General features: G+C 41.2%; 2 protein-coding genes across 13 annotated transcripts in view; one reads left to right on the top strand and one right to left on the bottom strand.

Moving 5' to 3' along the window:
- TMEM120B (transmembrane protein 120B) overlaps window positions 1–22,523 on the top strand; it is a 39,687-nt gene extending 17,164 nt beyond the window's left edge. For 2 of the 12 annotated variants that reach the window (XR_003093109.1, XR_003093101.1), the window contains 8 exons: window positions 493–558; window positions 1,487–1,548; window positions 1,754–1,846; window positions 2,581–2,645; window positions 4,072–4,140; window positions 5,358–5,865; window positions 11,348–11,505; window positions 16,485–17,782. Coding sequence is in view for 1 of the 12 variants with exons in the window: in XM_006015196.3 (XP_006015258.1) it covers window positions 493–558; window positions 1,487–1,548; window positions 1,754–1,846; window positions 2,581–2,645; window positions 4,072–4,140; window positions 5,358–5,471 (469 nt within the window). In the remaining 11 variants the exon portion in view is untranslated. The other 10 variants (XR_003093097.1, XR_003093100.1, XR_003093098.1 and 7 more) reach the window with 10 other exon arrangements.
- RHOF (ras homolog family member F, filopodia associated) lies at window positions 7,632–23,469 on the bottom strand. Its single transcript, XM_006015264.3, has 4 exons — window positions 23,336–23,469; window positions 13,700–13,809; window positions 11,279–11,413; window positions 7,632–8,831 (listed from the first exon to the last, which is right to left on the bottom strand). Exons 1-4 carry the CDS (start codon window positions 23,445–23,447, stop codon window positions 8,667–8,669), a joined length of 522 nt encoding a protein of 173 aa, XP_006015326.1. The 5' UTR covers window positions 23,448–23,469; the 3' UTR covers window positions 7,632–8,666.
- Between the last annotated feature and the right edge of the window lie 30 nt (window positions 23,470–23,499).

Genomic DNA, 23,499 nt, shown 5'->3' with positions numbered 1-23,499 from the left:
ACCGCTCTGGACACTGGTCAGTCCACCGGTCCGTGGAAACGTACGATAGGCCAAGAGGACTTGGTGCTTCCCATCCCTGAGTGGAAGGTTGTTCCTGCTGGGACTGGGTCGGGGAGGAGTGTGCCTGGTACTTGTTTGGTGAGTGAATAGGTGTGAGGTCTTCTGCTATTGCTTGCCATCGGGTTGACTTACAGCTGTGAACTGCAGAAACAAAAGCTATGGTTATTTTTTGCCTCCCGACAGCATCTTATCATAATGTGGAATTAGTCTGGAAGTGGGAGTGTTATGACTTCTCTGCCTTGTGAGGTGTTCCTCTTGGTCAGACTCGCTCTCTACATGCTAAAAGAATGATATCGCCTGTAGTCTCAGGTCAGAAATCGCTCTCAAGACATGTGACCAGACCAAGCTATTTGAGTTCAGTTTGCTCAGGCTGAAAATGTTCATCACGTCATGCCGGACTCTCTCTGCTAACGACTTTATTTTTGTTTTCAGGATTAAGGGCTGGTGGGTGTCTCATCATTATGTTTCCACGTTTCTATCTGGAGTGATGTTAACATGGTGAGTTTTCTTTTTAACCTGCTAATTTTATTTATTTATTTGGGGGGGGAGGGCCCCCAGCCCCAAGTGATCTGTTTTAAACTGTCAGATGAGGCAGTCTGAAGGGGCCTGGTGGAAATGTCTGCACTGGCACAGGATGGAAGCTTTGAACCTTTAATGTGCTTTTTCCTGACACGTGAGTTTGCCTGATAAACATGGTGTTACAGGAGAGTTCACATTTGCGTTTTTTTCCCTCTTAAATAAGAAACCAAACCTTAGCAGCTGTACTAGTAAACTATCTTTGTTGCCGATTTCCTGCTGTGTAGAAAGTGTTGAGAAATTTGTGAGAAGATAAGCAAATTAATGCCTTTATATAGACAGCGAATGGCATGAGCTGAATTTATATTTAGAACCTTTTTCACTTGGTTTGTAATCTGGGTTCAGCAAAGTGAAAGTAACCTTCAAACGGATGCTTTGTAGTGAGTTTAATTTTTATCTCCTGCTTTTTTAAACTTCTGCGGTGTTATCTTTCTTAATAAAGAAACCTTGGCTTAAGTTCTCTCACTTCTTATATGAAAATTCCATATAAAGATCTTTCCACTTACTTTAGGCACCATACAGCTTAATTAAAAATCAGACACAGAACTGCTCTGGTTTGACTAATAGAGAGACAGCATTTTAAGGTATCACCTAGGAAGGGCTGATGACAGGAAGTGCCTACAACCCAGAACTGGAACTGGGATGTTTGGATATTATGACATCATAAGCTCTGCCATATACTCAGGTGTAACTTAAGATTTGTACCGTTCACTGTTTTTGTTCTCCAGTATGCATATGCTCTGCTTGCTTTTAGCACTCATGGGCTCACACTTGACTGAAAGAAAGGGAAAGCCCCCTACGCTAATGCTCTCTTAAACTAATACAGCATGTGTGTTTTTTGCTCTCTTAGGCCGGATGGACTCATGTATCAAATGTTTCGCAATCAATTTTTAGCATTTTCAATTTTTCAAAGTAAGTATATCTTTTTTTGCCAATGCTTAGAATTGAAGGCTTCTTCCATATTAGTGTTGTGTGCCTAGAGGAACCTGAATATTAATCTAAGTTAACTGATAATTTTATTAATTCTTCTTGGTGTTTGTGCTGAAGTAGCTAGTTCAACTTGATTTTTTTTCCCTTGCTCCCAATGCACGAAAGGACTCGTTTTCTTATTTTCCAGGCTGTGTTCAGTTCCTACAATATTATTACCAAAGTGGCTGCCTTTATAGACTTCGTGCATTAGGGGAAAGAAACCACTTGGATCTTACAGTAGGTGAGGTTTTCATAATATTTAACTTGCAAATACCTGTTTTTGGTGGGGGTTGTATTTAGCAGCTGGTTGATTTGAAGCCTTATATCTCTTCCTCTCTCTCCTTCTCCCCCACCTTTTTTCCTGTTAACTCTGAGAGCAGATCAAAACCTTTGTAGTGTCATTCCAGTACCAGCCTCTTTCCTATCTTAATCTGACTATGTAGGTGCAAGTGGTATAGAGGTTTTATGACGTAAACTGGAAACATTCTAGTTTTACATAGTGTTTAATACCGAGCCCTGTCTGTGTGTTGCATTTACACAGAATGCAAAATTCCATGCCTTGAAAGTTTACAATCTGAAGATGCAGCAAGAGATGATACAAGATGGTGCTGGAAAATGATAGGTCAGAAGAGAGTTAAATCAAACTTAGGTTCCCTTCTCTCTCTCCCACCACAAATTTTGTCACAATCTTCTCTAATATTCATTTTGTCCTCCATCCTCTTTTCCAGTTTAGGCTGAAGTGCAGCAGGCGGTGGCTGGCAGGACTTGATAGTCTCTGCTGGGTTGGAGTTTAGATTTCAGGGTTAAAATCAAGCCTAGGTGGGATATTGCTTCTGGAGAGTAATTCCAGGTATGCAGGGGTTGGGGTGATTGTTATTATAAACAAGAATAGTTTTAGTTATTGTTAATAACTTGGTTCCTCTGTCTAGGTGTGTATTGGCCCTTAAGCTCACATCCTGTCTTGTGTGTTTACAGAAGGATTTCAGTCTTGGATGTGGCGAGGGCTGACGTTTCTCCTTCCCTTCCTGTTCTTTGGGCACGTGAGTTGCGCAAAGTACCTGCTGCATCTTACACTGTTACATGTGCACCCAAAGTGACAATCAGTGCTGTAACACCATTAGGATACTAGACATTGTCTTAGATCACAGTGCGCATAGTAACTGCATCCCAGCACTAAAAAAGTGTCCCTTGCAGAAAGATGCTGCAAAATGGTTGAAATTAAGACAACAAATGTAGCCCAGATTATTCCAGAATCTGTAGTCACTAGAATTTGCTTTCCTGTCCTTTTATAATGAGGATACATCTGGTTGATCTGTGTTTGAGATTACAGCTCTTCTTTCCTGTCAGAGGAGTTTGGCCTTGATGATGGTTCTAGCAATTAAAAAAGAACAGGGTACTTCTTGTGGTTGTCCAGTAAGGCTTTCTTATTAGAAGGCTGTCAGTTCTACAGATGAATCCTGCTTACAGTCCTCCACAACCCATAACTTTCTTAGGACAAATTGGTCTAACTTTTTTCTTTCTGTTGTGGTTGCCTTTAATTTGGACCTGCATTTAGCAATGAGAGTATTTTATTCTCTTTGTCAGGGGCAGGGATATATTTGATCAATGACAATTGATTGCATTTTGTAGTATAGGCTTAGATACAATAGTTTTAAGTGCTTTAGTTTCATAACCATGCCCAGCTCCTCCTCCACCTAAATTTCTGCCCTCGTTTTCCCCAACTACCTATGCTTCCCAAATGCTACCCTTCTAAATACCTTGGGTATTCTCTCAGATTGCCTTTCTTGCTCTCCATCATGCATAAAGCTCCGTTCCTTTCTTTGCGTACCAGCTAGATCCTCCTGCTTTTGCTGAATCCTTAGGGATTTTACACAGAGCTTTTAAGTCAAGTGTGTGATTTTAAATTAATAAATGCAAGGTCCGTTCCATGTTGTGACTTGGACTGTCATCTAGTATCTGGTATGTTAAATGTTTGACTTGGATTTCTGTGTTTAACTGTAGCCTCAGTCCTGCAGCCTTTACTCACTTGAGTAATCTCTGTGAAATCTAAATCAAGCACTAGGCTCCCTGGGACAGAACAGTGTCCTGTCCCCCTGGTCCTCACCCCGCTTTGACTGTACAGCAGGCACCACACCAGATACCAAATTCTGATTAAGAAAAAGAACTAAAACTTAAGAATGTTTTCCTCTCGTATACAAAATTACAGATGGAAAATCTATGCAGGATGAATTGATCATTCTTTATTTTTTGTTGGTTTAATATGGGAGGTTGATGATCAACTGATCATAATTCACTGGGGACTAATTTCTACAGCCAATTTAAACTTTTAAAATACTTCTTTCTAAATGATACTTAGATTTCCCCTGTTGTATTAACATTTGCTAATTTACAGTAGCTTGAAACTGTTTAAGCCTGAAATGCTTTTTAAATTTTTAATTAAATTGTTTCTCTTCCTTTTTTGTCCAGTTTTGGCAGCTGTATAACGCAGTCACACTTTTTGGACTGTCTAGGCATAAGGAATGCAAAGAATGGCAGGTGGGTGTTTGGAATCAAAACGTCACCTCTGTTTACAAGAGACAAGAATAATGGTCTCTAAGTCCGTGAATAGAAAGTAACGTTTGTTGGAGTGAGTGCCCTAGTATCTGATAAATTAATAACAAAAAGTAGATATAAAAACTGAGACACAATCATAAAATGGACACTGTCTTTAAGGATTCCCATGACATTTTGTCCTTGGTGCATCACTGCTGACATTGTATACATATTCTCTGGCATTCACATGCTTGTATTGATCTAAATGAATCTGGAAGGGTGATGGGGGAGACTTTTGGAGCCTGCCCAACAGCGTAGGGAGTCTGTGCTTTTTACAGCAAGTCCAATGCTCATTAGCTCTCTGTAGCATTCAGCTTTGTTCCCAGCTGTAAGGGAACAAACATATTCTCCAGGATAAACTTCCTATTGTTGCATTATATGTGTAGCTTTTCTCTTATATGAATGGATGTTTCTCCATATGCTAACATATGGGATTAAATATAGATCTGGCATAAGCAACTGCACTGACTTTAGAACAGTTGTACTATCCCAAGGCTGGAAGTACTTTGAAAATAACCTTCACACCAATGTAACTAACTGCTTAATTTCAAAGGCAGTGAAGTCCCCTTTAAATAATCATGATTAAAATATATGCTTGTTAATAGAGCATGCCTTTGTGCCATGGGTTCTTTATGTACATTGGACCAGGATCTTCTTCCCACATGTTCCTGTCACTGCTAACAGAATCAGTATTTGCCCTATCACATCACACCAGATGTTTATGTGATTCTGAAATGTTTTTTCTCCCTGCTAATCCACCTAATCAGGTGTGCAGCCAGGTAAGTGATGATGGAATGACAGACTGAACAGTCTTTGCCAATTTCTCTAAGGATCAGAGTACAACATAAGCCATGAGAACTGGTTACCTCCTCTTCATTTACTTAACCAACATCTGTCTCAGTTGGAAATGGGACGCTAGAAATCAGAGCTTTTATCCTATTGCATGGAGAAAATAATCTCACTTGACACAGTTCATATTCAAATAGGTGTTACCTTGCACACAATTTATACATTTATAGTGGCAGATTCAAGTTGAGACTCTGTCAAATGATGTTTTGCGAGAACCACCGATATTTATTAAAGTGTGTGTAAGATTTTGCTGCTCTCGGAATATCTTTCTATAAGAGATGATCACTATTTTATCCTTTTTCCTCCCCCAGGTTTTTGTCCTGGCTCTTACGTTTCTGCTGCTTTTCCTTGGAAACTTCCTTACTACTTTAAAGGTTGTGCACACTAAACTTCAGAAAAACAAAGGCAAAATGAAGAAATTGTGAAACTCAGGCAGGGATGGACAGTCAAACTTGGATTCTCATCTGCCTACTCCTACTGGTGGTTCCTTTTTTTCAGACCGGACCATTTAAACTGCAGCTATATTGCAAACAAACCTTGGAAAGAATCCTGTTGGTGTTATAAGAACATGAACTCTCCCAGCACAGCCTGCTGTACAGTATTATGCAAGCACTGCTCTCCAATCTGCAGTCCTACTATTTATATATATTTAATACAGAACATTTTTGCTTTTTGTTTTGTTTTGTTTGTGTGTATACAGCAGCATGCACCTGCCAGAAGAAATATAAGTATTGGGAGAAAGTGACGTCTACTGTAATTCCATTTTTGGTAATGATCTTCACATTTTTTTCCTGTCCAGCACCATTTCTGGAGCCCCAGGTACTGCACTAGCAAAACTTTTTAAATGCTTACGGTCAACCAGTAAAGCAGACCAGCTGCTGCCTTGAAAGCTTTCTGAAACACATTTTTCAGTGACATATGCCAACTCATGTGTACTGTGGAAAACCTTGGTGATCTCTGTACATCTTGCTGCTCTATACACTTTAAAAAAATTATTTAAGAAATAGAACAGACACCCATTTATTTTTTTTAAGAAAATGAATGGCTTAAATGTTATGTTTTGTTACTGACTTTGTTTGCAGGGAAGACTTGATATTCATCCAGAGAGATCAGGTAATCTGTTCAACCCTGAAAAGGGGCCAAAATAAATAATAAAATACACAGCTGTTTCACTACCTTTTTTCAATAGTTTTTTAGATTCTGAGGTTTTCTGGAACATTCTTCCTGAAAATGTCTGAACACAATGGCAATAAGTATCTAATTACTTTTACTCCTAATGCCATTATTGAAAGACACATGCAGCATATGTGGAAACAGAACTGATGAGAAGTATTAATACCTTCACCTGCACTTCTTCCTTTACATGGGATCTTGAGTCACCAGCTCAGTTTAATTGAACTTAAATCTTCCTCTGGCAGAAATGTTGAAGGGAAGGTGATACTTGTTCACATTCATTCTTGTTTCTTGGCATTCTGACTTAAACTTGCTTATTCAGCTGCAGCTAATTGAGTTGTTCCATGAATGCCTACATGTCCTAAAACAATTTATAGACACTGTGTCCTGACCTATATGCTGTTCAAATGCAGTGACCTCACTTGGGTTAGCACAAGGCACACATTGGAATTGAATTTGGCCAAATGTGGTGATGTTTAAAATGGGCCTTTTAACATGATCATACAGAAATATATGTGCATTACAGACTCTCAATTGTTCCATTCCACTTGTTCCCACAATGCTAGCAAAACTATTTCCTGACATCTTATTGTTTTATACTCGTTAATATATACCACTCAATGAATTTCTGCAAAAAGATGTAATATTCGATAGTTTGTTTGTTTTTCCCCTCAGAAAAATAAGCTGATACGTGGGTATTGGTTATGGTGTGAATAATAAATTGCAGTTCACATATTTTAAACAACTGTTGCACTCTACTTTACAATACCACTGGCTTAAACCTTGTATATCCTGTAAGTTTGCTTTCTTAGACCCTTCACGTCTGAAAAGCAAATTGCTGCTCGCTTTGAGAATAATGCTAGATCCTATGGGATCTGACCAATAAAGCTTGTCATTCCTAAGGAAAAACGAACTTGAGTTTTTAGCAGGTAACCTAACTTCACGTTCCATGTGATAGGTTAGTAGCATTCTACAGAATGACAAAGTTTAAAAGTAATGCCTGTGATTCTGGCTCAGCTCTTTACTTATAAATTACAGCTTGCCCTGTATTAACATTTTAAATTCGTCATTACTAAGCACATGCATAGCTCCAGATCGTACTGGATAAATGTCTTTTTCCTTAACAAGTGCAGCATAGCACTTGAACTGGACATTGGTTGATTCATCCTTTCTAGACTGAGTGTCTCTCTCAATTTACAGAGTATTCCATTATAAGCTACATAGAGGCCTCTGTGCATCTTAACTGAACCTGAACCATGTCTCCAAAAATCTGAGGATCAAGTTAACAACCTTCGAATCCCACCCAAAAGAAATAGGAAAGTCCTTTGGAGTGATCCATCGCATAACAGTGTGTTATGCAACAAAAGGAAGAGAAGTCAGTTATAAAACTTGCGGTTTCTAACTTAAAATATTGAATACTCAGGCTACACGTGTCTTTTAATGTGCAGTGTTTGATACGCTATGACTTGCAGACAAGATCAGCTGTTAGTTTCCCGAGCAGGAGGTTCCCTCTGACTTAAGTGAAAAATAGCTGGGATACCTGCAGTCATTACTGAGCAAACATCACTGAAATGGAAATTCGGCTTGAGGCAGCAAGGATGATTTCACCATGTAATAAACATGCAACTCCTATTTATGTTAAAACAGACACTGTATATGGAGTCAATTGCACTTGTTTATTGCAAAACTAGTTTTGCCCATATTGCACGTACGATCTCCCTCTCGGGGGACTAAGTATCTACTTTAACAGGGTTCATCATTTCTGCATTGTTTTGAATGGCGTTGAGTACACTATGACCAATGGTGTTGAACACATCCCTTACCATAAAGCTGACAAAGAGACTTCTAGGTCAGTAGCTTTGCAGAGCTCCCCTTGTAATACAGCTAGAGTAGAACTGTCTGTATGCATAGTTGGGGAAGTTGCTTGAGGTGGCTTCATACTACTGTTGCTATAAATACAACTCGAACACATCAGAACAGAACTTGATTTGTCTTCCCTGAATGCGACTGGCAGTCTGCTCTAACTTTGCTTTTCCTTAGAGAAAAATACCCTTTCTAAATTAGTTTGTTGGTGAACAGTCGCAATAAATCAAAGCCATAAATGTCAAGGGTTACTTTTTAGAGCGAGGTGAGGAAAAAACTTTAAGCAGTACAAGCACCAGCAGTCAAGCACCCAGCACACAATTAAAAGATAGCAGGCTGATGGTCATTTGCGGTTGGGAGTAAAAGCCAGATGTCCACCATTAACAAATAGGGAAAAAATACTTTCAAGTCTTCATGACAAGTACAAAAGAAGTGCAAAAATATTATGAGGAAAGTCAATTTTTAAAAACAGAACCAAAGTAGGAATAAAAAAAAATGTAATGAAAATGGTCTCTGACGCTGAACTATTTGGTAATATGCAGGTTCAAGTGGTTGGAAGTTCTTTACAGTCCTAGAGATCTGGATCATAATATTGAGCACCGCTTGTGTTTCTTTTGGCGCTTGGCTTTTTTTATGGCATTCAGTGCAATAGTTGTTGCTTCTTTAAAAACATCCTCTACATTTTCACGAAATTTAGCTGAACACTCCAGATAAACTTCTGCATTCATTTGGCGACAGGTTGCTTCCCCCTAGAAGGAAAAATATACAAGTTAACTTGGACTTACAGTAGAGAGAAGTGAATAATTAAGAACAGGCTTTTATATGATGGGGGCAGATCCTTATGTTTGTAGGGTAAGGAACAAGTGGCATTAGTGAAATGCTGAAGGACTGTATAGAGAAACTACTGCTTTTTACAAGTTTAATGAAGATGCCAGCTTAGCTGTATGATGCAGCAGAAAGTTCTTAGTGCTGGCTCTGCCTAATTGTGAGCTGAAGGATGCAGTTTCTCAAAGTGTATCCCTGAGCAGAATGCTTGTTCTCATAAGCAGATATAAAAATTATCACCCAATTTCTCAGATCAGCACTGGAAAAGGTGGGGATTGTGATTTTTCTCCATCTAGTACAGTAAAGTTGGTCTGATCACAACTTTTCATGAGGGTTTTCTGCTTTCAGACATCAGTGGGCTTCAGCAGTGGACAACTGCTGTTTGATTTTAAAATTCTCAGCTTTTCTGTGCCTGGAATCAGAAGTCTCATGTACTGCATGAGTGAACTCCTACGGGAGCTTGTGAGGCATCTGCTCCCAGCACAGACTTGCTCCAAGATATTTAGAGGTCAAAGCAATAGTTCTAGATCTTGAGTTGAATGAGGCTGTCCTGTTGGAGCACCTGACTGCTACTGTAAGAAATTTTAGTTTGCTTGCTTGTAAAGGGTCTGAAGAGTTCGATCTAGGTCTTTATAAATCATAGTGGCAGATTCTCTGGCTGCAAACAGATGTCACCTTAGTGCCACCATGAACATTTTTATGGTGGCACAAAAGCCAAAAGATGTTACAGCCCTGTTGCACCACAAATGCCCACATTTGTGACTTCAACTATACCTAGTTACTAGTTTGTGCTAGCAGGGGATTCCCCAAGCACATGCAGCATAGGCCGTGCCCCAGCTCAGGGTGCGTCTCTGCAAATGACAGAGCCCCTGGGCCTGGCCCTGTGGGACAGCTTCCTGAGTGAAGTCTGTGGATGCCACAGAAGCAGATCAGTTGTGCTGGGGGACATCCTGATGCAACTGATCCTGCTCCAAAGAAGACATCTGTTGATACTCCGAGACACAGAAACATGATTTCATAAGTTTCTACAGTTTACTAGAAGTAATGGTTTCAAGACTCATGGTACACTGTGAGCTGAAATAAGTCACTCCTGTTTGATGCTAAAGATGAAAGCCAGTAAGCACATGTGAGACTACTTGCAGGAATTCACAAACTAATAAAACAAAAAAATATCTTCTTGGAGGGAGTTGAGGAGGAACAATTGAAAAGCACAACAGGTTAACAATGATGCAGCAGTAGTCTCTTTTTACAGTGTTCATTTAGCAGTAGACAGTTCCCCTTAATAATGTTGCATAACTGTGCTGCACTATGAACTGAACTTGCCCAAACCTGAACACAGAATAGTCTGAAATGTTGCTAAAATGTCTCCTTAACCTCTGACAAGAAGGGAAAAGGTATGCTGAGGCAAAACAAGAGCAGGCAGACAAGAAGTCTTTTTTGTGAGATGCAGGATGGGCAGTTCACCCGCCTGGCTAATTTTCCCTATCTGTAAAATGAGGAAGTCAGTATTCACCTAAGTCCTCCTAGTAATGTGCTTTTGGGTCCATGGATGGCAGATATTTGATAATGCAAAGTGTGATGTTTTTAAGCACTAATAAGCAGTAGCTTGTTGAAGTGACATAGCTCTTGAGCCACAATTTGAGAGTGAATATTTTTTGCCTCCAAAATGTGTTCTGCCATTTTTCTTGAAATGCTTTATTTAAAAAAGGGACTGCAAAACAATTCTTGCAGACTTACTACTCAGTGTTTACTATCCCATAGGTTGTATCCTAATGTATTTAAACTTTATCACAACCAAGGTCAAAATGTCACTAATGGAGGCAATACACTATTAAAAAACAAAGAAGTGGAAGAAGTTCATGCAGACTCAGTGGCCTGTCTAAGCCATCTATGAGTTCATGGCAGCAAAACAGGCATGTGGAAAAAAAAGCAAGGCAGGACCAATAGTTTGAAATAGTCTATTCTCTGTGGCCTGCTATTTAGATGCATTTCAATGGGAATTAAAAGGCCCAGAAAGAGTCAAGCCAACCTCTCTTCTTCCTGAGGAGGAAACCTTTTTTCCATATTTGAGCATTCTTGAATTACCCTTCTAAAAATATCTAAATGCATCTAGAACCTTCTCCAAACACATCTAGTGTCTTTTGTTTAGTTGCCACGTTTAATTCCCCCCACTTGCAGAAAAGGACATAAAACCTCACATACAACCTCACACAATTTATGCTAAAGTATCCAAATCGCCAGCTTATCCAGTTTACCTGCTTTTGGAATAGCCTGGGTGTCCCTTTGCTACCTGTAGTTGCTATTCCTGATCACTGAGACCATTCCCTATTACAGTAAAGTAGGGAGACCTTTTAAATGCTGTTGTCTTTACCTGGGTATACGTGATGGGTTCCTGCTGAGAAGACCTGAGTTTCCGTAAATGTTCCTTGTCTTTTCGAAGGTCTGTTTTGCAGCCGATGAGTACTAAGGGGATGCCCCGGCAGAAGTGACTGACTTCAGGATACCACTGGTGGCAGAAAAAGAAACATTTAAAAAAAGTTAGAATGATAATGCCAAGGAACAAAGTCCGTGTGTTATGTACATCTAAAGTCCAGAAAGGTAAGGAAGTCCTTCATCCCATGCTGTGAATGGAGTGGGATAGTAACGTGTTGTTTAAGCAAGTGTTTATAGATGTACCACCACCTCCCTGGTAAAAATGTGGAAAGCCTCTTTCCATTAAAGAATCGGTGATTAATAGTTCTGTGACTACGGAGCGTTAACTCTGCAGTGGTGTTTCTATATCCCTTCTCACATATCTTTTAGAGTATGTGCTCAGGTCAAGATGGAGTAGTCTGAAAAAGCTAACTGCTTTTTCAAAGCACAAACTTGTATTCCCACCCAAGATGTGGGCAAGAAAATATTCCTAATGACTTCAAGCAAGCCGGATTTGACCCCTACATAAGCAGACTGGTATATAAAACGTTATTGAAGTTAATACTGAAGTCCTCTCTCTCTCCTATAAGTCAAGTAGCTGCCAGTGCTACAGAAAGCTGCATCTAATTGATACAATGAAGCCCCAAGCAGGACTGGATGCTGTGCAAACCTGGAAGTAAAATGCAGTCTGTGGCACAGCTTGCTTACACTACTGTAAGCTCAGAATGCTCTGAAGTCACCTGTGGAATCAGCACCAGGACTTTCATTTACCTTTGTTGATTTGGTTTTAGTTACTGCAAAGTTTAGCAGCTTCTGTATCACAAAGATCAAGTAGAAATGCTAAACTCAACAGATACAAATGGGTGCTTAAACTTAGAATAAAACCAGCCTCTGTCGCACACAAATTTGACATTATCCTACTGGGCCATCTTGAAGCAGATGGAGCAGAAAACTGCTTAAATACATTAAAGAGACACTGACAATTTTACATTTCTAGAATTGTGGGGGGGGAGGGCCAATTTACTATTCAGTGTTTAATGGCTTCCTTAAAAATTAGAAGTCTTCTTCATGGTGAGTGTTGTCCTCTTATTTCTAGACTGGCAGAAGGAATGACATTTGTGTTCCATGAAGAGAGGGGAAAACAAGAATGCAGAGCTCTTTATAAGATCTGCAAAGAACAAAATAGATTTTTATTTCTTTAAAGTCAACAGTGGGAACAGTGAATTGTAACTAACTATAATTTATAATCCAGATTTACAATCAAATTCTCCCTAATTTATGATCATTCTAAGCAACTATAGGTCATATTTTGGACCTAAAGTCTAACAGTGTGGCTTTACAGATCATTAGGCTCCTCTCTAACAACTGCAGGCCTGTCATAGATAGAACCATGTTAACTGCAAAGTAGCTGCAAAATCTGCCTGAGACCTGGGGTAAATAAAGACTAGGGCACACTGAGCTCTGTGCTGATGACAAAGCTATGTTGTTAACCGTTACTTGAGCTGGCTGGTTTAAAACTCATGCAGATATGTTTTCTGTCCAGCCTTACTTCTCTATGGTACCAGTTACAATATTCCATGACAGCAGCAGGCCCAGAAATAGGAGGACAACACTCAGCATGAAAAGGACTTCCAATTTTGAAGGAAGCCATTAAACACCGAAGAGTAAACTGGACCTCTCCCCACTGCACACAATTCTAGAAACGTAAATTCTCTCTCAGCACCCAGAAACTGGCAGTACCTCCTTGAACTTTCTGTCTTTCTGATGGTGGATCCTACCCAACAAGGTGCTGGGCATCCTAATGTCCCATCCCACCTTGCAGGAAGGGCTCACAAATAGGCTCATTTGCTTTGAAAGCCAGGAGTAGGGACTGCTTGGAGAGAGAAGGTAAAATGTAATGTTACGATTCTGTTCTCTCTCATTTTTAGATCGTTTATTGCTCTTTTCATTTCAAATACAAAACCAGCCCTCAGTTCTGAACCTTGGAGCAGCTGAGGTCCAGATCCAAGCACTTTGGTTTAGGCCAGGAGTGGGCAAAATGTGGCCCGGGGGCTGGATACAGCCGGCCAGGCCATTCTATCCGGCCTGCGGGGCCCCTAAAAAAATTTAGAAAATTAATATTTATCTACCCTGGGCTGCCTGTCATGCGGCCCTCGATGGCTTGCCAAAACTCACTAAGTGGCCCTCTGCCCAAAATAATCGCCCGCCCCTGGTTTAGGCCCATTGCTCCATGTGTGGTGATAAATCAATTTATCCATTATTATACTGGGGATTTGGCTTGCCAAAAGCATCACATTTATAGATAGGTCATCTTGGCACCCAGCTAATATATTACGTTTCATATGAAAGGGTCAAACAATTATGAAGGAAGGTCTCTTACCTTAATTAAAACATTATCATAGCTGGTAGGGCTCATAACATCATAACAAATTAAGACTACATTTGCATTCTGGTAAGAAAGTGGCCGTAGCCGATCATAATCCTCCTGCCCTGAAACACAGAAAAAGAGTAATGATGACTTGGACAAAAGAAACCCATTTTTTAACAGGTATTATAATAAGACTAATCTCAAGGCCAAGAAGAACATGTCTTTATTTCTTAAAATGTAATCATGTGGACTGAAAATTTACATAACTCAATTATGAGTATCTTGTTTTTTTCACATGTCTGTGAAACACTGTTCAAAAAGCAGGTCAGGAGTGCCAGTATTTACTGAGCAGAGGATGTGCCTGGTGCTGTTCATAGGTTCATAGACATTGGGGCTGGAAGGGACCTCGCAAGATCATGGGTTCCAGCCTCCTGCCCAAGGGCAGGAAGTCAGCTGGGGTCAAGACAGAGAGACGATTCAAGTCCTATTAAATCCTGTAACTTGATTCCAATCATGGTGTTGTAAAGGGGGCTTCAGGTACAGAAAATCCAATATCTCTCTAGAAAACATGAATTTTCTATCTCCTATATTTAATCCCTTGGTGCCAGTTAATGAGGTATTATGTATGGGTGATCCCAACTGAAAACCCTATTACTCATCTTGCCATAGCCATTTGCATAAGGGGGTACTGAGGTAGGACCCAGGTCTATGCCATGCTGAGAGCTCTTACTCTCAATACTTTGCTGGATGGCTGCAAAACAAGGCAGGGTTGAACTCTTAAACTTTTAATCCAGAAATAAACAATTAAGGATTGCCTTGCTCTCTGCTGCATTTATAGAACGTAAAATGATTTTGTCCCATTCTCCAAAAGCCACCTACTTGTTTGCAATAGATGTGCCGCAGTTTCTGGGAAATGTCATTTAAACATGTCAAGAGGAAAAAAAGGAAGTGAGTTGTAAGCACTATCAGTAAGTGTTGATTTGCATACACACTGCTTTTACTCTTACATGTTTTGCTCTGAGCCTCTACAAAGGTCGCTTTACGAAATCAAGCTATCTTCTACGGTGACTCAATCACTGATGGTAACCACTCCAGCTTCTCAATTTGTTTGCTGTTACTTTGCAGTAACACTGGTGATTTGTGAAGCAGATAGATGAATGTTCTTCAACACACGGTGACAGTCTCGCTGCAGTTAGGGTATGAAGAACACGCTCTGTCAGGTAACCATGATGGAGATGCCCTTTTTTGCAAGTGAAACTAATGTGACTGAAAGTCAGCAGCGGAACATATGCACCAGTGCTTTGTGGCTTCATCTGCCTAGTCTAAGCTGACCTAGGTAGGCAGAGAAGAACCACATAATTATTTTTAATTGTAAACTGAGAAAATAACTCTGAGGACAAGAGGAAATGTACACTTGCACAGCAGCAAACTGTTCCTCTGCAGTTCTCACATGTCTAGAATGCCAAATGCAGAGCACAGAAAAAGCAAATACTCAAAGTCCTCTGAGTGCCAATTAAATATCTTTTGGCTCCAGATGACTAGTTTATTTTTACAGAAGTGTGTGTGTGCTGCAGTGAACCTGCTGGCTGGTTACCATATTCACCTGCCAGAATCAGTACGGTCACAAGCATTCTGGGAACAGGGATCCAGAGCAGTAGCTAACTGCTGCAGGACACCATGTCCCAAATCCTCACTAGTATTCAGGCTCCTAACTCCTACTTATTTCAGTGCGAGTTAGACACCTAAATACCTTTGATCTGGGCCCGCGTGATCCAGATTGATCAAGTAAAAATGATATCCCGAGGCAGAGAGGATTAGGTTTAGGGAAAATACAGAAGATCAGGGTGAACAGCTGGCTGGAGACAGAGGGAAGATCCGGGTAACAGACAATCTGACAGATGGACAAGGAGATTGAGCGAGAAGCAGGGAACTGGGCAGGGATCCAGCAGCTCACAGGGGGACTAGACTGCAAAGGAGGATGTATGAAGCCATGACTGGCTGAAAATCAAGAGAGGGAAAATGCACGCGCAAACCCTGAACAAGAGCACAGACAATGAGACCAAACTGAAGCTCACAGGACCTATGGCTCAACACTTAACTGCACTCCAAGAGAAATTAGACGGGAAAGCTGTCCTTGGACAGAGAGGAGCCCCAGGAGTATAGTGTCCTCTGTGCCCCTCTCGCACTGTCCTTGTGATCTGAGTGAGGAGCCACCATATTGTTATTTTATTACTATGGGGTCTTGTACCTAAAGTACTTTTCTTATCTTGCTTCTTAAGGCTGCAGATGATTAATGGGAACTCATTCAGGGCTGAAATCAGTGCACGCTCATGCCTGGAGCCTCCAACCTCGTACACAAAGCACATTATTAGCTATTTAAGAGAGACCTGCTCCCCAGAGCATGTGTTTGGTTACAATAATTCTGGTGTCTTTTTGCTTCATGAAGGTGTTATGATGACCTGGGGTAAGGTGTCAGCCAGAAGAGCTATGCAGGCAAGGGATCTAGATCAGCAACAAACTGACATCACAAATTAAACAAATCTCATGTTCCTCACATTTCAAATCTACCCTCAGCAAATTAATGTCAGAGGTGGCTTGTGTACTGCTGTCCTTTAACTTAGACCAATGAACAACAGTTAGATGATTGTGACTTTTGGTTTGTTTGCAGTGCCTGTGTTTGGTAAGACGGTATTATTTGCATGTTATTTAAGGAACCATGGTCTGGGCTCTTAAATTACTCTTGGTTTGATTGGCTACAACGCAAGCTATACATGTCTTTCTTTTCTTTTCCCATAAGCACAATTGTAAGAATTTGTCAAAATGGCAGAAGCACCATATTCTTGCCCTCCTCCCTTGCACAAAACCTCATCAAAGACGACCTCATGATGGAGGGCAAATCCCGATGATAAAATGGAGGCCTAGCTGTAAAGGGGTGTGAGAGAGAACACATTCTTGCTTAGTAATGCTGCACAGGTGGTGGTCAAAGTTTCTTCAGCATGGATTTAAAAAGAGGTCTGCAAGACCAGCTAAAACAAAGTTATAGGATTGAACAGAAATGGCCATTGAGCTCACATGCAAAATCCTTGATTACATGTGATCAGTCTTGTGTATCGATTTCAGTTCTCCTTTCACTGTTAAATGAAAGAGACAAAAGAACGTCAACTGATGAGACTCTGAAACTCCTCTTTGGCTGCTCTGAATTAACGGTAGAAAATATGACTCAGTTGTTTTTTAAGAGATCACTATAATGTTTTACACTATTCCAAAATTTTCAAAATTTATTTTACAATAAATGTTACAATAAATATTGTAAAATAATTGATAGTTAACATTACTTTCCTGCATCTTTGTGCCTATAATAAGCTCACTGTTTCATTTGTTATGCATCTTTCCATGAGGTCCCCTTTTTCTTGACAAAGACTTCATGCTTGCCCTGAATGTCAACTAACTCAATATCCCACAAGCTGGCCTTAATAAAAGCTAGAGCCTCAAGCTGATGGCAAAAGGGAAACGGAGGAGGAAATTATGCCATGAGTTGTTCCTCTCACTAGTGAAACTGCCAAAAAGGGAAAGTGACCCAGCCTATGAACTGCTCAGTCCACACATTGGTCCAGACAGACCCTTGATGCAATAGCTGCTCTGCTCCTCTGCAAGGGGACAGAATGAAAACTCTCCCTTACGTGCAGCATGATACTTGCCATCAGGCCTCTCTAGGAGCCTATGTACCATGTCTCACACAGATTCATCCAGTCTGCTCTCAAAGGAGGGCGTTAAACTCCCAGAACAGACAATTATATAATAACCTGCCCAACGGGAATACTTCTTTCCAACACCACCTAATAAATGCCTAGCTTCTGTCCTGAAGCATGAAAGTTTCTCTCTCATATATTCACTGGAGAACAGAACACCAGCAGTCTCCCTGTGCCTGATGAAGGATGTTTGTGCCCGAAAGGTTGCGAAGAACTTTTTTCCAGCTATGTAGCTGGTCTAATAAAAGATATCACATCTACCCAAAGAACCTTGCCTGTCTCATGCATTTTAATCCTGGTTGGTGTTCCTGCAGCTTATGCCATTCTTATGAATATCTGAATCCTGGTAAGCTTGTTCCTTCATAAATATCTTGGGGCAGTGAGTTCCAGAGTTCTTCATGCATTGTGTAATAAAGTGTTTTACTTTATCAGTTTGAAACGTATTGCCTGTATTTCATAATATGCTGAAAGACTAAGCAGGCAGGGGAGAGAAAAAGAAACTTCTTTTCAGATTTTCTGGATACTTTAGTTAGAAAAGCCATGCATGGTTACAAATAGGATACAGTCTGAGTGGAAAACTTCCTCTGGGACTCCTGGTGACAGGAAAGGCAAAAAAAAATATTTATGTAAAGCGAACTATCAATGACTCTACAGGCAGAAGTGCTGTTCTCTTCATCTCACAATTAGTGTTGCCCATTGCTGCCAACCTGGAAAAGAGATTCTCTCCCTTCACGTAGTTAGGACACTGCATGTCACTCCAAAGGTCAAACCAATGTGCTGTTTCAAATGAGGTACATTTCCTATTAAAGTGGAAATGTAATCACATAATGAAGAACCTACAGAGTTAAAGGAAAAAGCCTAAATTCTCATTTTGTGTTAGTCAAGGTTTTAGAGTTGCTGCAAATTTGTTGAGTCTATATTTCCAGCACTCCATTTGGGAAGTTTTGGGAAACTCACTTTCTGACAGAGATGAATCAAGCATGAAATGTGGCTCACCATTTTACAGATTTTCATTTTTTCTCAGGACTCTTCTTCCTGGGCCCATGTTCTGGCCCTTTCGAAATACTAAGAAATCAGTCCCTCCTACGCCTTCAATTACATTTTTTCTCAAGGCTTGATGGCAATCATCATTCTGGCCACACAGAACTGGAAGGGACTTCATGTGGAGACTGATAGTGTCACTCCTTAATCAGCCAGACTGGGCACCCAGAGCGATAAGACGCTGAACATGCCCTTTTACCAAGCTGTGTACTCAGAGATAGCCTTGGAGTGAGAAACCTGCATCAGAAATTGCATCCAAATGTCCTGAACTACAGCAGAAAGCATCGGCACTATTGGATGTTCCTTTACTTGACTGTCAGGTACGGGACAAAAAGGAGATTTAATTGAATAAGCAGTTGCAATGCACTTCTGCAGGAGAAACAATAGCTATTACAAACGCTGTGCAGGTTACAGTGCACTGACCACTAACTTCCTGCTAGAGCAGGAAGATATTTCTGACAAGGAAGATCACGGAGCAAGTGGCACGCGATAATACAGCATCTTGTAAGCAACCTAAGTTCTAGCCAGTGCTAGTCCAAGTTATGATTCTTACTTATTCCTAAAATGCTTACATAAAGTTAAACCTCCTCTCAGCTTGAATTATACACATGGAAAATATATTTCATGGGGATATTTCTCCTCCGATGTTACTTCTAGCACAAGGGTAGGCAACGCCTAGCACAGGTGCCAGAGCATGACACGTGAATGCATTTTGCTTGGCACACATGCCTTGGGTAGATGGCAGGGAAGGGGCCGGGGCTGCGCTGCCACAAAACGGATCGTCCCCTTCGCAACTCCCCCACTATCCTCCCCTGGCACACCACCATCTTACAAGTTGAGCTTGGGGGTGTTTTTGGCATTCTGGCCAAAAACATTGCTAAGCCCTGGTCTAATATTTCTATACAACCCTGCTGTTCATGTCTTCCTCTCAATGGGCGAGAGAACAGCTTAGAGATCTCACCATCAGGTCAGAATGCAGTCCTTGAAACACCTGGCAGAGTTGAATCAGGCTTCATCTTTCAGAGGGAGTAAGATACATGCAGCTCAATTTAATGTACAAGGGTGTCTTGGAAAGCACCTATAAAACCTGAGGTCCTCCACGCTCTATGCTACTGCTGGAAAATGGGGATTTCCTTCATTATTTCCACCCTCGATTGCGGGATGTATCTGTTAGTTGCAGCCCTTCAACCCCGAGATGACTGATTTTGAACTTCGTGAAGTTCCTTCCAAATGAAAAGCACTTCAGAAATTAAGACTCTTATTAAAGTATCTTTCTGGTTGTGCACTTTGGTTGCCATCGTGTGCTAGACAAAATAGCTTCTGCATTTCTAACTCCTGCTTAAGGATGAGGAGGGAAAAAGAAAAAAATGTTCAAAACTAGGTAGTTATTTATAGAGTAGCTTTTACTAAGTCTCAATGTTTTGTTTCATTAAATAAAAATCCGTGTCTTCCCTAATACATTATTAGGGAATGAAACAGCTCCAACATTATTTAAGTTAGTACTTGAATGCCTCTATTTATCTTCCTTTTCACTGGACAGGATAGAAATCTCCCATCATAACCTTGCTATCATTTGTGACACAGAAGTTGGCTATTTTCGTATTTATAGAAGGATCTAGGGAGTCTGGGCTCATCAATCTCAAATTCTTGTAACTATTTGAATCTTTTCAGACAAGCTCTTCCATGACCCTAGTAACAGTTTATTTTAAAGCCATCATGTTTAAAATAGAGTGGGGGGTTTTCTTCAGATAAGTCCTACTAATCTTATGTTAGCTAAACACTTCCTACACTTCTATATTGAAAAGAGAAAACACCCACTGGCTGACATCCTCCGCTTCAAGTGTTAACCTCTTCCTTAGTATCAAAAATGTTAATTATACACACTTTGGGTCTTTGAACTGCCTTGGACTTGTACATACTACCTCAGTGTAAATGTAAAATGTAATAATACAGTTCCAGAGGCATTAAATGGTTACCCATTGCCTAATTACTAGTTTAAATAGAAAATGAGGCACATTTTCCTTCTCACATGGATAAAGTGTATTTATGGTGTATGTGTAGTGTATTCTCATCTTCTCTGGAATTGTGTTCTTTATAAAAATCTACTTTGACATCAGAAAAATAATTTATTATCACTGATGTGCTTTACATCAGAGATATCTGAGATAAACAGGGAAAACCCCCCCAAGGGTGAGTAAGTTTGCAGATGTAAGCCCCAGACTAATTCAGCTCATTGCTATTCAAAGCAGATGACTGACACTGTTCAGTCCATATCTAGAAGGACTTTCCTACTGGCTTTGAGACAATTTAAAGGGAACAACTATCCAGTGGTTAGGTCAACTTCCTGAGCAAGTCACTTAGGCTCTCTATGCCTTATCCCTTTGTTACAGATGGTGTTTCTGTACCTCACGGTAGTGTTGTATGAATAAATGCATTAAAGGTTGTGAAGCACTCAGATATTACAGCCATGGGGCCATATAAATAGCTAAGAAAGACAGTCTAACTTTACTAATGCAGCTTAAAAAATGGCATACCCATAGATGCCCCAATCATAATAAAATGGAGCGAGGAGAATTTTCGAAGTATCAAGTGAGATTGGATACCCGTCTTGAGACAGCTTAGTAGGCCGACGACCTGCTGAGTATCTTACCTGTAAAAATGAGACCCTTGAGGGGCCTCAGGTTGGGTACTGAAAAAGGGGGCGTCCCATAATCACTTGGCACTCTTGAAAATTTAGGCCAGTATGCAAGAAGAAACTGGGTCAGCTAGTCAGATGGCAGCATGACCGGGATAAAATTAAAACTCAAGAGCCCAAGCAAATCAACTTTTTTTCCCCATAAACTGCAGCCAATATACTATGCTTTCAAATCATTTTACTTTTATGACTAAACTGATTTCCATTAGGTTGTGGCCCGCACTTGTTCCTCTCTCTGCACCAACAGAAATGCAGTATTTCCATAATTCTACCAGACACAGCTGCCACTCCGGTGCATCAACAGTCATCTGATGAAATGATTTAGCATCCCTTCCTTGTAGGATACGGCAGAAATAAAATCAATGTAACGGAACAGCGATCGTGTAATAACATCTCCTGTCTGAAAACAAATACCTCGGCATTTACTTTCCAGCAGATCAAGCGCCATTCTCTGATACTGTTCTGTTCTACTGAAAAGGTTTTTTAAACCTACTTCTTGTATGGCACTAGCAAGATCTGCAAGAAGAGAGACACAATTCTTGGCCCCGATCCTGCGCATAAAGAAATCAATTGGAATTTTGCCTGTTAGAAGAGGACTGGACTTTAAAGGATGTGTGGAAATGATAAATCCATACTGGGCGCATCTCCACGAGACACTATGGCAACGTAGAGTCGGCGGGCACAAACTGCGATGCCGATGCTACTGTGTAGTAACGAGCTACTGCGCAGTACGGTTGTGCCGCCAGGACTGCACAGTTAGTACTAAATGGTGCACATTTGGGGGGGGCACATGTCGACGCGTCCTATGTGAAGTAAACAACGACGTTCAGGAAAGGTGAATCTGATGGGCCAGGCTGTTCAACTTGGGGGGACAATCTTCACAAGCAGATCTGTGAGGGTGACTCGCAACATCCAGGGGTTGTCTCTAACCAGTCCCAGTCCCTACCCACTAGGCTAGAGAGTCACGATCAGTCTCTTTCCTCCTCTCTGATCTAATTAATCTCGTGAATCTTGAATCATTTTCAGCAAAGTGGAACAAGCTTTGATGAGAGGGACAGAGCCTGCCCCAATCCCAGAGCCGCCTGCCGTTTAGGGCACTCACCTGCAAAGCGGGAGACTGAGTTTAAGCCCTCTCCTGCAGAGGAGGACTGAGTCAGAGCCTGCCACATGGTGGGCAAGGGCTCTAGCAACAAGAGGGAGGATGACGGCACCACCTCCTCTTCCTCAGATGCATTTTTTTTTACAGAAAAAACCAAAAAAGACCCCTTTTGAGATCTAACGTAGGCGTTTAACTCCGGCGTGTAACACTCCATCTCAATAAAGACAGCCTGCTGCACAGTGCAGCAGACACGACCCGTATCGTTTTGTTTCTTGATGCTCTCGTTGTTAAACAGAGTCATACTAGGAATTTCTTAAGAGAAATGTAGGTAATCAAGATCTTACTGGACTGGATAAAAAGTTTCCTGTAAAGATCATTTCTCTGTCAAAGGGTTACACTAACAGACAATTCGAATGCCTTACAGTGGATTTAAAAGCACAATTGCACTCATATAAATAACAACAGCAATCCCCTTAGCGGCCCAAATTCACGTTTCAATCACACGCGTGTATATTGGGAGAACTCCACCCAATTTCCCGGTCGGCGCTGTCTGAAACGTTGAGGCTCTTACGACCGCGAGCGAGCGTCGCTGACCCTGTAAATCGAACGCAAACCTTTCCCCGAGAGGAAACCACAAAAAAAACCCATCAAAGTTTGCAAATGCAATGAGCACTCGGGGTTTTCTAATTTGAACGCTAATGGGGTTTTTTGTTTTTTTTAAAACCTCTTTTACTGTTGGCAATTACACACGGTAGGAAATTAACGGGTTTTCCTGGTTGATTACGCTACGTTTTGCTTCCGGGCACCGGAGTTTTAATACCTGCAGATATTAAGTGCCGCTTCCCCCGTCGAGCGTACGGTTAAGAGCGGATCCGCGAGCACAAACGCACGTTCACGCAGACCGCCACGGTCACCGCAGCCGCGATGGCACGATTTCGGGCGTTTGGGCCTGTCTTAAATTTCCCCCCCCCAAAAAAACCAAACCCCCCCAGCGTTTGGGCCTGTCTTAAATTTCCCCCCCCCCAAAAAACCAAACCCCCCCCCCGAGGTGGAGACGGCCTCACCTGCGGTGTCGTACAAGTCGAGGGCCACCGTCTTGCTGCCCACCTGGACCGTGGTGCTGTACTTCTCGAACACGGACGGGGCGTAGCACTGTGCGCGAGGAAACGCGGGCATCAGTCTCCAGCCTCAACCTTCCTTGCTGCAGTCCGAGCCCATTGCCCCTTGT

The sequence above is a fragment of the Alligator sinensis genome, unplaced genomic scaffold (genome assembly GCF_000455745.1).
Source record: "Alligator sinensis unplaced genomic scaffold, ASM45574v1 scaffold628_2, whole genome shotgun sequence".
In the NCBI taxonomy this organism is placed as follows: Eukaryota; Metazoa; Chordata; order Crocodylia; family Alligatoridae; genus Alligator; species Alligator sinensis.
Note: the sequence above shows the minus strand (reverse complement) of the source record. Positions and strands in the feature narration are given on the sequence as shown.